At 54.8% G+C, this 12531-nt stretch overlaps 6 protein-coding genes across 6 annotated transcripts; 3 read left to right on the forward strand and 3 right to left on the reverse strand.

The window, feature by feature from the left end:
• Positions 1 to 71: 71 nt before the first annotated feature.
• Positions 72 to 1690, forward strand: PG994_004747 (uncharacterized protein; the record flags this gene model as incomplete). The annotated part of the gene is made up of 4 exons (XM_066856156.1): positions 72 to 262; positions 341 to 605; positions 801 to 1011; positions 1077 to 1690. The coding sequence occupies 4 exons, from the start codon at positions 72 to 74 to the stop codon at positions 1688 to 1690; spliced, it is 1281 nt and encodes a 426-aa protein (XP_066718323.1).
• Positions 1691 to 2184: 494 nt separating this feature from the next.
• Positions 2185 to 3443, forward strand: PG994_004748 (methyltransferase TYW3-domain-containing protein; the record flags this gene model as incomplete). Its single annotated transcript, XM_066856157.1, has 2 exons — positions 2185 to 2766; positions 2946 to 3443. 2 exons carry the CDS (start codon positions 2185 to 2187, stop codon positions 3441 to 3443), a joined length of 1080 nt encoding a protein of 359 aa, XP_066718324.1.
• Positions 3444 to 3793: 350 nt separating this feature from the next.
• PG994_004749 (uncharacterized protein) lies at positions 3794 to 4550 on the reverse strand (the record flags this gene model as incomplete). The annotated part of the gene is made up of 3 exons (XM_066856158.1): positions 3794 to 4183; positions 4373 to 4430; positions 4492 to 4550. The coding sequence occupies 3 exons, from the start codon at positions 4548 to 4550 to the stop codon at positions 3794 to 3796; spliced, it is 507 nt and encodes a 168-aa protein (XP_066718325.1).
• Positions 4551 to 4963: 413 nt separating this feature from the next.
• Positions 4964 to 6902, reverse strand: PG994_004750 (uncharacterized protein; the record flags this gene model as incomplete). The annotated part of the gene is made up of 3 exons (XM_066856159.1): positions 4964 to 6013; positions 6075 to 6556; positions 6671 to 6902. The coding sequence occupies 3 exons, from the start codon at positions 6900 to 6902 to the stop codon at positions 4964 to 4966; spliced, it is 1764 nt and encodes a 587-aa protein (XP_066718326.1).
• Positions 6903 to 7677: 775 nt separating this feature from the next.
• PG994_004751 (palmitoyltransferase ERF2) lies at positions 7678 to 9772 on the reverse strand (the record flags this gene model as incomplete). The annotated part of the gene is made up of 3 exons (XM_066856160.1): positions 7678 to 8466; positions 8527 to 9362; positions 9445 to 9772. The coding sequence occupies 3 exons, from the start codon at positions 9770 to 9772 to the stop codon at positions 7678 to 7680; spliced, it is 1953 nt and encodes a 650-aa protein (XP_066718327.1).
• Positions 9773 to 11262: 1490 nt separating this feature from the next.
• Positions 11263 to 11953, forward strand: PG994_004752 (uncharacterized protein; the record flags this gene model as incomplete). Its single annotated transcript, XM_066856161.1, has 4 exons — positions 11263 to 11367; positions 11505 to 11556; positions 11631 to 11815; positions 11909 to 11953. 4 exons carry the CDS (start codon positions 11263 to 11265, stop codon positions 11951 to 11953), a joined length of 387 nt encoding a protein of 128 aa, XP_066718328.1.
• Positions 11954 to 12531: the final 578 nt, after the last annotated feature.

Here is a 12531-nt window from a genome sequence, read left to right on the forward strand (position 1 = left end):
TGCCTCCACGTCCTTTCTACTGTTCATTCTACGCACTTGATACCATCAACATCAGTCCACTGGAACCAACAATGGCTGACCATTGGAACCAACCTGCTACTGCTGCTGCTGGACAGCAGCAGGATGATCTGAGACGAATCCAGTCCATCTGGGATTCACTGGAGCTACAGCTCAGCCTGTTCAGTCAGGTCATCGCCCTTGGCCCTGGTGTTTATGAATCTTGGAGCCCGGTCATGCGAGATTTCTTCAAGCTGAAGATGGAGTGAGTGATGATGCCGCCTCATCCACCCAGTCTTGTAATTTCATATAATGCTAACCTAATTTGTTTTCTTCTTTCCAGAGCAAGATATAGCTGCGAAGCTCTTTACCTCTCTGACTCTGGAAGTCATGGACGTGTCTTCCTTGCTCCTAGCATTGCCCTTAGCACTGAGCGGATGAGCATTTGCGCCCCTCGCCACCAAGGCGAATTGCCTGTTTTTGTTGCACACGGAGGAGCTGTGCAGGCTTCAGGAGCTGGAACGCAACAGACCGCCCAGAAGCAGTCTCTCGACCCTGAGACTGTACAGCAGATGATCCAGCAGTCTGTTCAACAGGCTGTCCAGCAGGTTATGCAACAGTCGCTTCACCATCTATCGCTCTCTCCCCAGAAGTCGACCAACGGCTACGACAGTCCCAACAATCAAGATGGCTCGCCGAAGAAACGGAAGCTTGAGCTGTCCCCGATGAAGAAGAAGATTAGAACACCCGCCAAGAACAACAACCCACACACGCCTCCTACCATGACGCATGGCCAAGGCTAGATGCCCGAGTCTGCCAATGGTAGCACTGGATATCGAGGCGAGGATGACGATGGTCACAGTGATGGTGGCTTCGTTGATACCGGGTCGAAGTATCGTAAGAAGGCCTACGCATCTGGTGGCCCTCGCCCTGCGAACTCTTTCATGCTGTACCGCAAGCATGTGCACGCAGAAGTCACCGCCCAGAACCCTGGCGTGAAGAATGCCCAGATCTGTACGTATTTGAACCTGCACACATACCCATAGGGACTTGAACAAAGCTTACTGATCCATGAACAGCTCAGATCATTGGTCTGCAGTGGCGCAACCTACCTGAGGAGGAGAAGGATGTCTGGAGGGCCTGTCAAGAAGAGGCCGCCGCCCAGCACAGTATCATGTATCCCAACTACAAGTACACCCCCAAGCAGAAGTGCGAGAAGGAGAACGACACGCCGAGCAAGGGCAAGGGTCCCTCGAAGAAGCAGCAAGACCATGCCACCTCTCAGTCCTCCTACGAACTCCCGCCGTCTCCCTCGTGGAATAAAACCTCGTTTGGAGATGTCGAGCCTGAGCCGATCAACCCGATATTGGACCAAATGGCATCAACAGGATCGAGTGAGACCTTCTTCGACCAAGCCATGGCCGCAGAGGCCCCCGTCGGTCATCCAGCCAGCACTGGCACCAGCAATAGTATTGGCGAAGCAGCCGAGGGAACCAACCAGGACCTTGCTAACGTCGCCTACGATGATTCCGCCAATGTTGCTGCGTACAATGTAGCAATCTACAATGAACCGGCCACTTACGGTGCTGGTTATGACGGCTTCAGCAATGAGTACTTCGAGATGGGCGACTGGGATTTTAGCGTCGACATTGATGCTGCCATGCGAGATTTCGATTTCAGCCTGTCGATGTAACTGGCGGATCAGTGAGTGGTGTATAGAGGAAGAAGCTTTCGGCATCTCTGTGACGGTGCGATAGTTGAACAGGAGGAACTTTCAGCATTTTTGTGACAGTGCGATAAGTTGAATAGGAGGGAGCTTTCAGCATTTTTGTAACAGTGCGATAGTTGAATAAACAGGGTCATGATGACTGGTCCGAGTCCGTTATAATATCTTTCTGTACGGCCATACGTAGAGTGTTATTCCCCTGTTGCCCTGATCCTTCACGAGGAGCTCTGCCGAATATCGAGTGCATGTAAGTTCGAGTAGTGGGGCTCGGTCAACTAGTCGTTCCCCCATTCACATTTTCATCTTGTAAACCCGCCAACAATCTGTAATAATTATTTCAAGAAAGGCCTTGCTATCGTAATATGATTTAAGGGCGAAGGAAAGTTCTGGCAAAGGCTATTCTGTACCGCCACGTACAGTCATCCAAATCAACAAAAGTTTTGCGTTAGTCAAGAGGGAAAATGGCGGGGTCTATCATCGGCGACGACTTCGCGGCCCGCAAGCGCAAGATCCTGGCCCAGCTCGCGGTGCCCGACGCCGAGTACACGGACGCGTCGCCCAAGGGCACCGTGGACGCGGGCATCCGGGACCTGATCGACGAGCTCAACGGGCTGGACGGGTTCGTCACCACCAGCAGTTGCGGGGGGCGGGTGAGCGTCTTCGTCGAGGGGGTCAAGAAGCAGAAAGCCCAGAAAGCTGATGATGCTGATGCCGAAGACGACGACGACGCGATGAAAGCCCGCGAGGAGGCTGCCAGGAGAGATGGCGATGACGGGGAGGCGGCAGCAACAGCGCCGGCGGCGAGGCCGGCCGGGACGACCTTGGCGGCGATAGGGGGCAAGGGCGGCGGTGGGAACTGGCTCTTTGTGTCTCATGACCCGGTGGTCATCACGGAGGCAAATGGCGACCAGATGGATCTGAAGGAGGTCCTTGGACTGAAGAACAGCCCCGAAGAGGTAGAGAGCGAGGGATCAGCGTTGAAAGAAGACACTTCTTCCTCAATGGCTTGCGCGAGACTCATCCACTTCAAATTCGAACCCATGGTAAGTAAACACCCGTAGAACCCAGCAGATGATAGCATTAGTGCGGAAGCTGTTGTATATGGACTTTATCTCCTTGTCAACCTACAAACACAGCTGGTTTCCTACGGTTGTCACTCTGATGGCATTCGTTTCATACCGCATTCTCATAGGAATGAAAGGATTCGCTAACCCGGCATTAGATCCTGCACGTCCTCGCCGCATCGCCAGCGCATGCCCAGCTCCTCCTACGCTGCGGTCTCCAAGCCGGATTCCGCGAGAGCGGCGCAATCAACTTGACCACAACAGCATCAGCGGGGTCAGAGACGACGCCCACGCCGATGGTGGCGATCCGCTGTATGGGGCTGACCTTCGAGTCTCTGGTGGGAATGAAAGAGGGCGATAGAGTTCAGTGCACCGTGACGCCTGCGTACCTGCGGACGCTGGTGGATATCGGCAACGAGCGGTTCGCGGAGAACACGCGGCGGATCCAGCGGTTCCGGAGCGCCGTGCTGGAGGCCGTGGCTGCTCCCCCGGCATCTGGCCCAAGGTTGAAAGGAGATGGGTCAGTATGGGAGGATGCCGAGGCGAGGCGTGAGAGAAAAGAAGGCCGAAGGGTTGAAGAGGAAGGCTGCGCTGCAGAACCAGCAGCAGAGTCACGGCCAGCCCCTGGAAAACACAGTAGTAGGAGACGATGGTGACGTAGACTTGAATCTGAATACAGCTTTCACATGAAATTGATACAACGAATGCCCGGCTCTTCTCTTGGATATAATCAACACAAACTCACACACACTTACAATGAAATATGTAGCAGCCGAGATGGGCTCCATTCTCCTGAGCCCACCTCTTTCTCTCTATAAGATATTTTTACAGGAAGGCCCGGATTAATCAAGGGGGGTTGCTAGTATCGTAGCATCGTACCATCCATCACCCACCCTGCTCTGCTTTCGTTTGATGATTCCCCTCGCCTCGCCTTCCACCAACCTCTCTTTTGCCCCCAATCACCCCGTCTCGTAATAATAAAACTCATCACTGCCGGCCGGCTTCTTCATCGCACGACCCGGTCGACCCACTCCTTCTCCAGCTGGCGCACCTGCTCCCGGAAGTTCTCGACCTCCTGCCAGCAGTTGAGCGGGCGGCGGTCGTTGTCGCGCAGGCACTCGAGGACCCCCGTGCGCGCGCGCTCGACGCTGTCGGGCAGGACGCGCAGCTGTTTCCGCTTGTCCAGCCGCGCGCGCAGGGCCTCGACCTCCTTGGACACGGTGTGGCGATTCTTGCCGCCGTCCTGCTGCTGGCCGTCGCCGTCGTCGGCCGCCGTGGTGGCTTTCTCGTACGCCGCCTTGAGGGCGGCGCTCTCGGACTTTTCCAGCTTCTTCAGCTCCTCGGCCACGCGGGCTTGTACAGCGAGCTCGAGGGACTGGGCGCGGGAGACGTCGCTCTGCGGGGTCGGAAAGGCTCAATGGGTTAGTTACTCAGGCTGCCATAAGAACGAGTGCGTCTGTATCTTGTAGGCTTGGTCCCAATGTCCTTGGCTGGGGTATGGACGGGGATGTAGAAATTGGGACCCGAAGAAGGTTGTTGTTTAATTGCCCGGGTGGAGGGCACAAAGTAACGGAGTGGTTCGTACCTCGCTGTTGCCTTGAAGACGCTCGACGACATCCTGTGATACACCTACGGGACCGGAGCTGCATACATGGGTTAGTACAGGTTGCGCAACTTGTTCGGGCCATTGGGGGGAAGACGGACGCTTTCCAGACATATGCAGAAGACTGGCCATCGGCGGCCTTGGAAGAGCTCGCACCCATGATGTGTGTGCGGTCGTCAATTGGGGGTTGTCTGGGCCGGCCGGGGAGAAAGACACTCTACGTCTATTTCGCTGGGGTTTTGGTGATGCTGCTTTTTTTGGAGGCGCAGAGAGCTTCAAGTCACTCAATTGGACTGGAATGTTTCCTAGCTCTGGCGGAGCGGTTATTTCCGAGGCTCAAAGCACAGCAGCCACTGGAGTTTGGACCTTGGGATTTTACTGTGGAGCCACCGGCGGCAGCTTCTGACGCAATGAAGTTGAGTTCCGGCTAACTTAACATGACCTCAGGTACCCGTCGCCCCCGTCGATGGGACTGGACAAAGGTTGCGACTAAAATACATAGATATGTACGTAGGTATCTTGCAAGAATGCAAACACAAAACGGACGATGTATCAAGCGCATCAAATGATCTACTACTCAAGTACAACACTATCCCACATGAACCCCCGCCATGTCGTATTATTCGTGACCTCGAACCGGATCTCGTTGTCTCCCGGTCTCAGCACCGTCCCCGCGTCAAACGGGAACTCAAAGTAGCGCCACTCGCCCGCCGTCGTGCCCGCGCGGTAGAGGGACGGGTCGTTCAGCAGGCCCGGCGCGGCCCCGCTCGTCAGGTTCCCGATGACCACGTCATTCGCCCACACCCGGGAGCTGGCCCCCGTCGAGTAGCCCGCCAGGGACATGATGAGCGTGGCTTCTTCGTTACTTCTCCCTTCCCTCTGGCATGGCGCGGGTGACTGGTCCAGGGAGAACGAGATGACCCAGCTCCCCAGCTTGGACTGCCCGAAACACCAGTCCTCCGTCTGCGAGGTGCCGACGGTGAAGCGCAGGTCGGCCGGGCACTTCTCGACAAGGCCGTGCTCGTACGGCGCGCCGCCGTGCGCGAAGCCGTAGCTGGTGCGGTCGAAGTCGCCCACCTGGAAGATCCTGGTCTTGTTCGAGACCGGCCACGCCATCGTCGCGAGCTCCGTCGTCTCCCCCGCCACGACCACGACGTCCTTCCGCAGGAACTCCGTCGTCACGTCGGCCATCTCGCTGCCGTTGGACCAGACCTGCAGCCCGTAGGCGGCGGCGCGGACGTGCTGGAACTCGAACCGGCCCTCCGCGTCCGTGTAGCCCGTGTAATAGTAGTCCGAGCACATGTCCAGCGCCGTCTTGGACTGGTTGTTGTCGCCCAGGAACATGGCGGCGTGGGCGGCCGGGCGCCCGTCCGACAGCAGGAGCTGGCCCTGGACGGAGCCGCGCTGGTGGTACGCCTCGTCCTCGAACCAGGCGTACGGCCACGCTGCAAACTCGGCCTGCGCCCGCTGCGCCGCATCCTCTCGCGACCCGTCGTTGAGATACCAGAGCCAGGGGCCCCACATCTTACCCTCGGGAAACTCGTCGACGGCCGAGACCTGGAAGTGGGTGCCGTGGATCATGCTGAGCTGAACGGCGTCGCCGGTTTTCGACTCGCGGTGAATCTACATGGGTACATTAGTAGGAGTCTCTCGTTCCCAGATCAAACAGGCCTGCAGTCCTCACCATGAGCTCCTGCTTGAGATGGTTCCCATTGTAGTAGTCCTTGCCGGCGTTGATGTACCAGCTGCCAAACCGCTCGCCGTAGACGCCGTAGTACGTCTGGGTCCGGACCCAGCTCGTCAGGTCGTACTTGGTGATGTATCCGCCGCCGCCACCACCGCCAGCTCCGGGCGTCCGCCACGTCTCGTCCTGGACCTTGTTCTCGGGCAGATAGTCGCTCAGGGGCGGCAGCGCCTCGTCCCGGAGATCCGTCTTGCCGTGCGTGAAGGTCGTGTTGTCCAGCCGCCACAGCGTGCGGAACTCGCCCAGCACCGGCAGGTCGCGGTTGACGAAGTACTGGTACGCGCCCGCGAGCCCGGCGAAGATGACCCAGTGCATGTCGCCCTCGCGCGCCGCGAACTGGACGTCGAGGTAGGTCGCGCCCTGGTAGGTGCCCTCGTGGTGGATGGACGCCGAGGTCCAATTCAGGTCACTCTGCGCGCCGTCTATGGATGACTCGCAGGTCAGGATCACGAAGAGCAATCATTGTTCATACATGGTTGCTGTGGGTTCCATTGCATATCATGACAAACTGAGTGCGGGCGGGCGGACGAACTTACTGTGGTTGACATAGTGACCTACAGCATCACCGACACAGTCGTGGTCTTTGTAGTACAGCTCAACGCCGTACTGACGTCCCTGAGTCATGTTCCAGATCTCATTACCAATGACCCATGTCTCGTTCCCGAGATCCTGGAAAAAAGGGCCCGTCGGTACCAGCGAAGGTAGTGTATAAGCACGACTGCTGCTCAGTAGCAGCGCCATAGGGGCAGCAACAGACGTAGCCCGCATGCTGGTGATCTTTCCTGAGCGTTTCCCGTTTGCCGGTTATGAGTAATAAAGCCTACTTCTTTAGATAGGTGAGAAGACTATTTCTCGCGGAAGGGGGGACATCTTCTTGCTATATAGTCCTCCCCGAGCGAGGCCTTATACCGCCAAAGTCGCAACTACTGCAGCACACTACGCAAGGAACATTGCAACTATTCGTCCGGAAACAATATCCGATCTTTAGCGACGATTTGCATAGCGGCCTCAGGGCCAGGTACAGGCTTCCCCGCATTGAGCCTAAGAGGACCAAGCATGCAAAGGCCCATCATGATATGTGGAAGAAATGCCCGGCTGTATGGGACGCTACCTGATGGATGCTGGGGTTTGTGGGGCTCTGCATATTGTTCGGGATGATCAAGCCAGGATCAGAGTAGGTATGCTACCCAGTTACCATTAGTCGCTTCAGAAGTCACCGGTACTCCTTCATGCCTGCAAGATGGGATTCATTCATGGTATTATTGTCATCTTAGATACTTTCTGCGTATATGACGCTTGCATGCTCTTACATATCCACCTCTAATCTAATTTTTGAGGTTTTGTATCTACTCTCCATCAAACGCCTGTCTGTCTGAAGCATGGCAAGTAAACTCATGGTATGGTGTACACAGTCGAATGGAAAAGGCAAAGGGGGTATAGGTTGAAAACATTACACAATAAGAACATATACACGTTTCGTGTTAACCGCGGAGAGGTGGGGTCCAAACGAGGGACTGATAAATATAAACCAAAACCATGGTCATCAAGATGGCTCAGCATGGCTGCGAAGAGAGGTTGGGCCTTCGAATCCGGAAGACGACAGAGGTTTGACGTTTTGCATCTCCATATCTTGACCTTGGACTCTGGCATTGGTGTTGCCACTGGTCTTTCGCTGTCCGAGTCGCTGATCTCCCTCTTCGTGCCGATTCTTGAACCGATAATAGGTGGGCGGACGAGGCCGGCAAAGGACTACAGCCCAATTTTTCCAAGCACTGCCCTGGGTAAAAGCCCTGTACCGATCTTTCTTCAGGAACTTGTGAGAGTTGAGGAACTCTCGCGTCGTCTCGCCCCTGGCCATAAGGAACAAGTGATAGCCCATGAGAGCTGCTGGGTACAACGTTGCGATGATTCCATAGATAAACATGGCGAAGGGCACTCGGAAGTCGTCGATGGCTGTTCCAACAGATACGTTCTCTTGGGAAGCATAAACTAGAACGTGGGCGAGCGACGCCCCGATAAGGTAAACTCCAAGAAACGTAGTGGCGGTAACAAAAGTAAAAAAGTAACGATAGTTGCGACGGCCAACACAGTTGTTAAGCCAAACGCAGTGGTGGTCCTGGGTTTCGACACAGTTGTCGCATAAGCGGCAGTGATGGGTACGTGGCGGCCGCCAGATATTGCAAGTCTTGCAGTACTTAGTAGGCACCTCCATGGCTGCGGTACTGGACTCAGCCGACTTAATCAAAGTCCAGTCGTTCATGGGAGGAGCCAGGCGTAGTGGGTCTTCATCCTCAGCCGGGGGAGGGAACCGGTGCACGTTGCGCGGCAATATCTAGGTTACGTTGTCAGTTCCATGTCCCTTGAAACTACTGCTGGGGTTCAGTATACTTACTCCTGGGTCTGAAGCTGACGCATGTACGAAGGACGACATGCTGATGTAGAAAATATAGGCGAAGACAAGAGGGATTGCCGGTGATACGTTGTTCCACAGCCAGGGGGCAGAGAAGATGAAGAACAGGACGGCGGGGATCACGACGAGCGAGCCTGTAGCGATGTTGATGGGCCGATGATGGGTATTTTGTAGCCGGCCACCCAATGCGAACACCGTGTTTCCTTCGAAATATTCATGATTTCGACCAACCCTCGGATGCCTCACCTTTGTAGACGGCTTGGTAGCCCGCTCTGCAGCAGGTAAGGGAGTCAGCTGAGGCGACGACCCACCAGACGAGAGCTTCTCCGCACCCGGCATACTACGGTTGGGTGGTATGCTAGGAGTATCCCCCTTGTTAGGCAACATGAAGCCTGACCGGAAAGACCGTGGCGACTTCCCTGGTGTTGGCAGGTTCGCACCGTTCTTATAACCCTGGCTTTTGTCGACATCCAGGCTAAGATTCAAATTCTCAGCCTTTTTCCGCTGTAAAGGGCGTACACTCTCGCTGAGACTAGCAGCGGGATAGTGATCCTGAGTAGGGCTGGTGTTTGCAGTTACCCTATCGTAAGTTTCGCCCTCCGTTGCATCAGTCCCCCTTGAAGGAGGTAGTTGATGGTGCCCCTCTTCGTCGTTCGTAATTTGGCGAGACAGCTGGCTGAGTCTCGTGGGGTTTGCCGTTACTTCGTGTTGTTGTACTACGCTAGTTCGATTCTCAGCAGTAGTTTGGTAGTTGGTCAGACGTGGCTGCTGGTTGGTGGTCGTTGAGGATCGGGACGCCCCCTCGCTGTGCCTGCAGCCTGGAAGAGCTCATAGGATGAAAGAAAGCATGCGAAGTTAAAGATGGTACATGACTTCTGCTTGCGGAACTCATCGGCCTACCGCCGGCGCCAGATGCCATCATCGCACCGTTACCGATACTCCCTCTCTGATAACCCAGGCGATGTGGCCCTGATTGCGACCAACCTCCCTTGGAATTGCCGGTTCTTGCAGTATCAGGTCGAGACTCGGACGCAATCCCGCTTCGTCGATTTAGGCTCAAGGCAGCTCTCGCTTGCTCGGCAACGTGCTCATCGCCGTCTTCCGATGCGATATCTGTCATACGGGACGAGATGATGCTAGGAGGACCCGCAGGAAAGCGCGGCATGGGAGTAAGATCGTCGCCGGTTTGGGGCCATTCCGACCGCTCGCGCGGTTCGTTTGATGTCATGATGTTATTTGCAGCAGAATGAAGTTCAGGTATAGCTTCGCCAAGTAGCACAGGGAATTCAACAGCATTTGCTGCTGGCTACTGGCATGCCGCCTTGCGTGGGTGTTCAGGCGTCACACAGTAGGTCCTAGCAGGTATTCCGTCCGTAGTGTGTTGTGTCGCAGCGTTTGTAGCGGCGCCTTTTGTAGAAACTGCCAACTCATCAAAAGGGACCGAGCTTCATTCGATTCGGTCTAGGTGGTTTTGGGCGACACGAAGCGAGAGAATTAATGTGTCGTGTTGCGAACGGGACGGGTTTGTATTAGGTGGTTCGAGGTGATTGTTGGCGACCGAGTTTGAAATTGGTGGTTGGGGGCGTGTTAAGCCGTAGAGAGCGTACGTGGTTGACGGAGATGGCTGTTTCGCTCTGCGCAGCAGAAAAGAGTGTCGGGATCCTCTGGTGGTAGTAGTAGCACTGTAGTACTGTAGTACACACCGAAGCGGATGGGATGGTGGCTGATGATTAAGAACTATGAGATGGGACGGAGTGGAATGAGAGAATAGAAGAAAAAAGCAAAGGCGTGCATGAGCGAACCAAGTCCACGATGGGAAGAAATCCGGGTTGTTCTTCAGCTCATTTGGCGATGGATGGACACGGCACGAGATGCAAGGCAGGGCGTCAAGCAAAGGCAGGCTGGCAGGGAAGGTGCAGTGAGACGAGAAATCACTTTAAGGGGCACGAGCGTCTTATTGGCAGCTGTCATGGTGGTGGTTTGGTTCGCCAATGCGCAGAATCTAGCACCTACATACGCTGGGAGTAGATGCAGTGTCCATCTCAATCTGTACCACCTTAGGTACGAAGCAAGACTACGACTATAAGTACATTAAGTAGTTACGAAATGCTAGGTATGTAGTATTATTATTCGGAAATCCCAACCAACCGTCCAGCACCCGATCGACTGGGAGATACACACTTGAAACTCGAGGCCAGAAGCAAGCAAAGGCACTCCGCGACAGCGGTTTGCATCAGGGGGCCAATGTCTTTTCGGGTGGGCTCAATTTCGACATGCAGCAAACGCGCATGGGTGGATGGAATGGACCTTTCCGATCTAAGGTTAATGCACTCCAACACAGACCCCCTTCGTTTTAGTAGGAGGGACTAAGCAGCGGTAGCAGAAGACTGGACGAACATTTCCAGTGCGGCAGTGCCAGCCACAAGGCAAAAAGGTTGGAGTGTTGGGTGGGAATTGCGTCGAACAGCCACAGCCCACCACTGAAAGCCACAACTGACGGCCCTACGGGTAAGCAGCTGTCTTGTCAGCCACGAAGGAAGCAGAGATCCCCACATACAGCCGAGAAACCTAAGCCCATTGGCCAATGGTCCATAGCTTGTTGCAAATGATCGAACCACCGTCCTTTTGTGACATCCTCAGTTAACCTCTTCCTTTGACGAAACCTGCCCCAACCCGCCGCGAACCACCCCGAGACGAGACCACTATACAACTTTCATCATGGCTTCCATGATCGCTCGACGAGCTTTCTCTACCACCACTCGCCGCCTGGCTGGGGTTGACCAGAACCTGAAGGCCGAGACGAAGCGCAACCCCGAGCTCTACGTGCGTCATATCCCGTTATAATCACAGAATCACCGACCGACCGACCGGACGATTCCCCCCACAAGCGCCTTCGAGCTCACGAACGAGGGCAATTGACGGCTTGGAATTTGAACATGTTCGCTGACTGGTGGGAACAGATTCTCGGCGGTGTCATGTGCGCTGCTCTCGGTGGTGCCGGTCTTTACTTCGGTATGCATCATGCGAATTCTTAATCCCCAACTGATTTGACGGGGACGCCTACTAATATAACTGCTTTTGGGAAGGCCGAACCCCCACAAAGTCCACATCCGAGGCCCCCGTCAACATGTCCAAGGAGGCCATGCCTTGGGAGACTGGTTCCGAGGCTGGTAAATACCAATACCACCCTGGCGGCGACCCTGCCAATGCTCCCCGGGACGCTCCTAGCGCCGTCAACGTTGTCGTCGTTCCCGACGTCAATCTCCCCAAGGTAGGTCCCGTTCCAGCTTCGGGCTATTGCATTGCTTCCGGAGTCTCGATTGCCGTTGTAGTGAGAACACGGATTACTGACAAGACTTCGCAGCGACTGCACGACAAGTACAACAAATGGGGCAAGGACGGCTACTAAACTCTCAAGGCAGAGTAGTTGAGTGAGTTGGTATCCTGGCATGCGGCACTAGACGACGCGACAGCACTGTCCCTTTGTACATACATAAACATCCAAATTCAGCATTACGTCAATGGAGAGAAAGAGAGGTCCTTTAGAAGTCGAATTTAATTTCCTAGTGTCTGGTGAGGTCTGACTCTGTTTGCTGAATAGTTGCCCCTTTTTTTCCTCTGTAATCTTCGTTTTTGGAATACCAATTCCTGCATGTATGCGGAGCACTCATCGTAGTGCTAGAGAGCCCCGACGTGGCATCTTGAGAAGCTCAGATAACGCCGCCATCCGTAAAGGCGAGCGGCATCGAATGGTGGCACATTATTGGGGGATGGTTTTTTACCTGTTCATTCGAAAGTGGATGCAATGCCATATGGTGTTGTCTATAAGTGGGTAGTTACATGTATCTTAACCCTTTAATGTGATAGCATCGTACGATTGCTTAGGTATAGACGGCAATATCTTATACAAGTATGTATTGATATATATTCGCTGATGTTAACTGAAGTGAGATCTAAGCCGTGGTTTATATACGGGTGGATATATGG

This window comes from Apiospora phragmitis (assembly GCF_038363925.1).
Source record: "Apiospora phragmitis strain CBS 135458 chromosome Unknown utg000005l:1.0-4161743.0:1.0-4166827.0, whole genome shotgun sequence".
Lineage (NCBI taxonomy): Eukaryota > Fungi > Ascomycota > Sordariomycetes > Amphisphaeriales > Apiosporaceae > Apiospora > Apiospora phragmitis.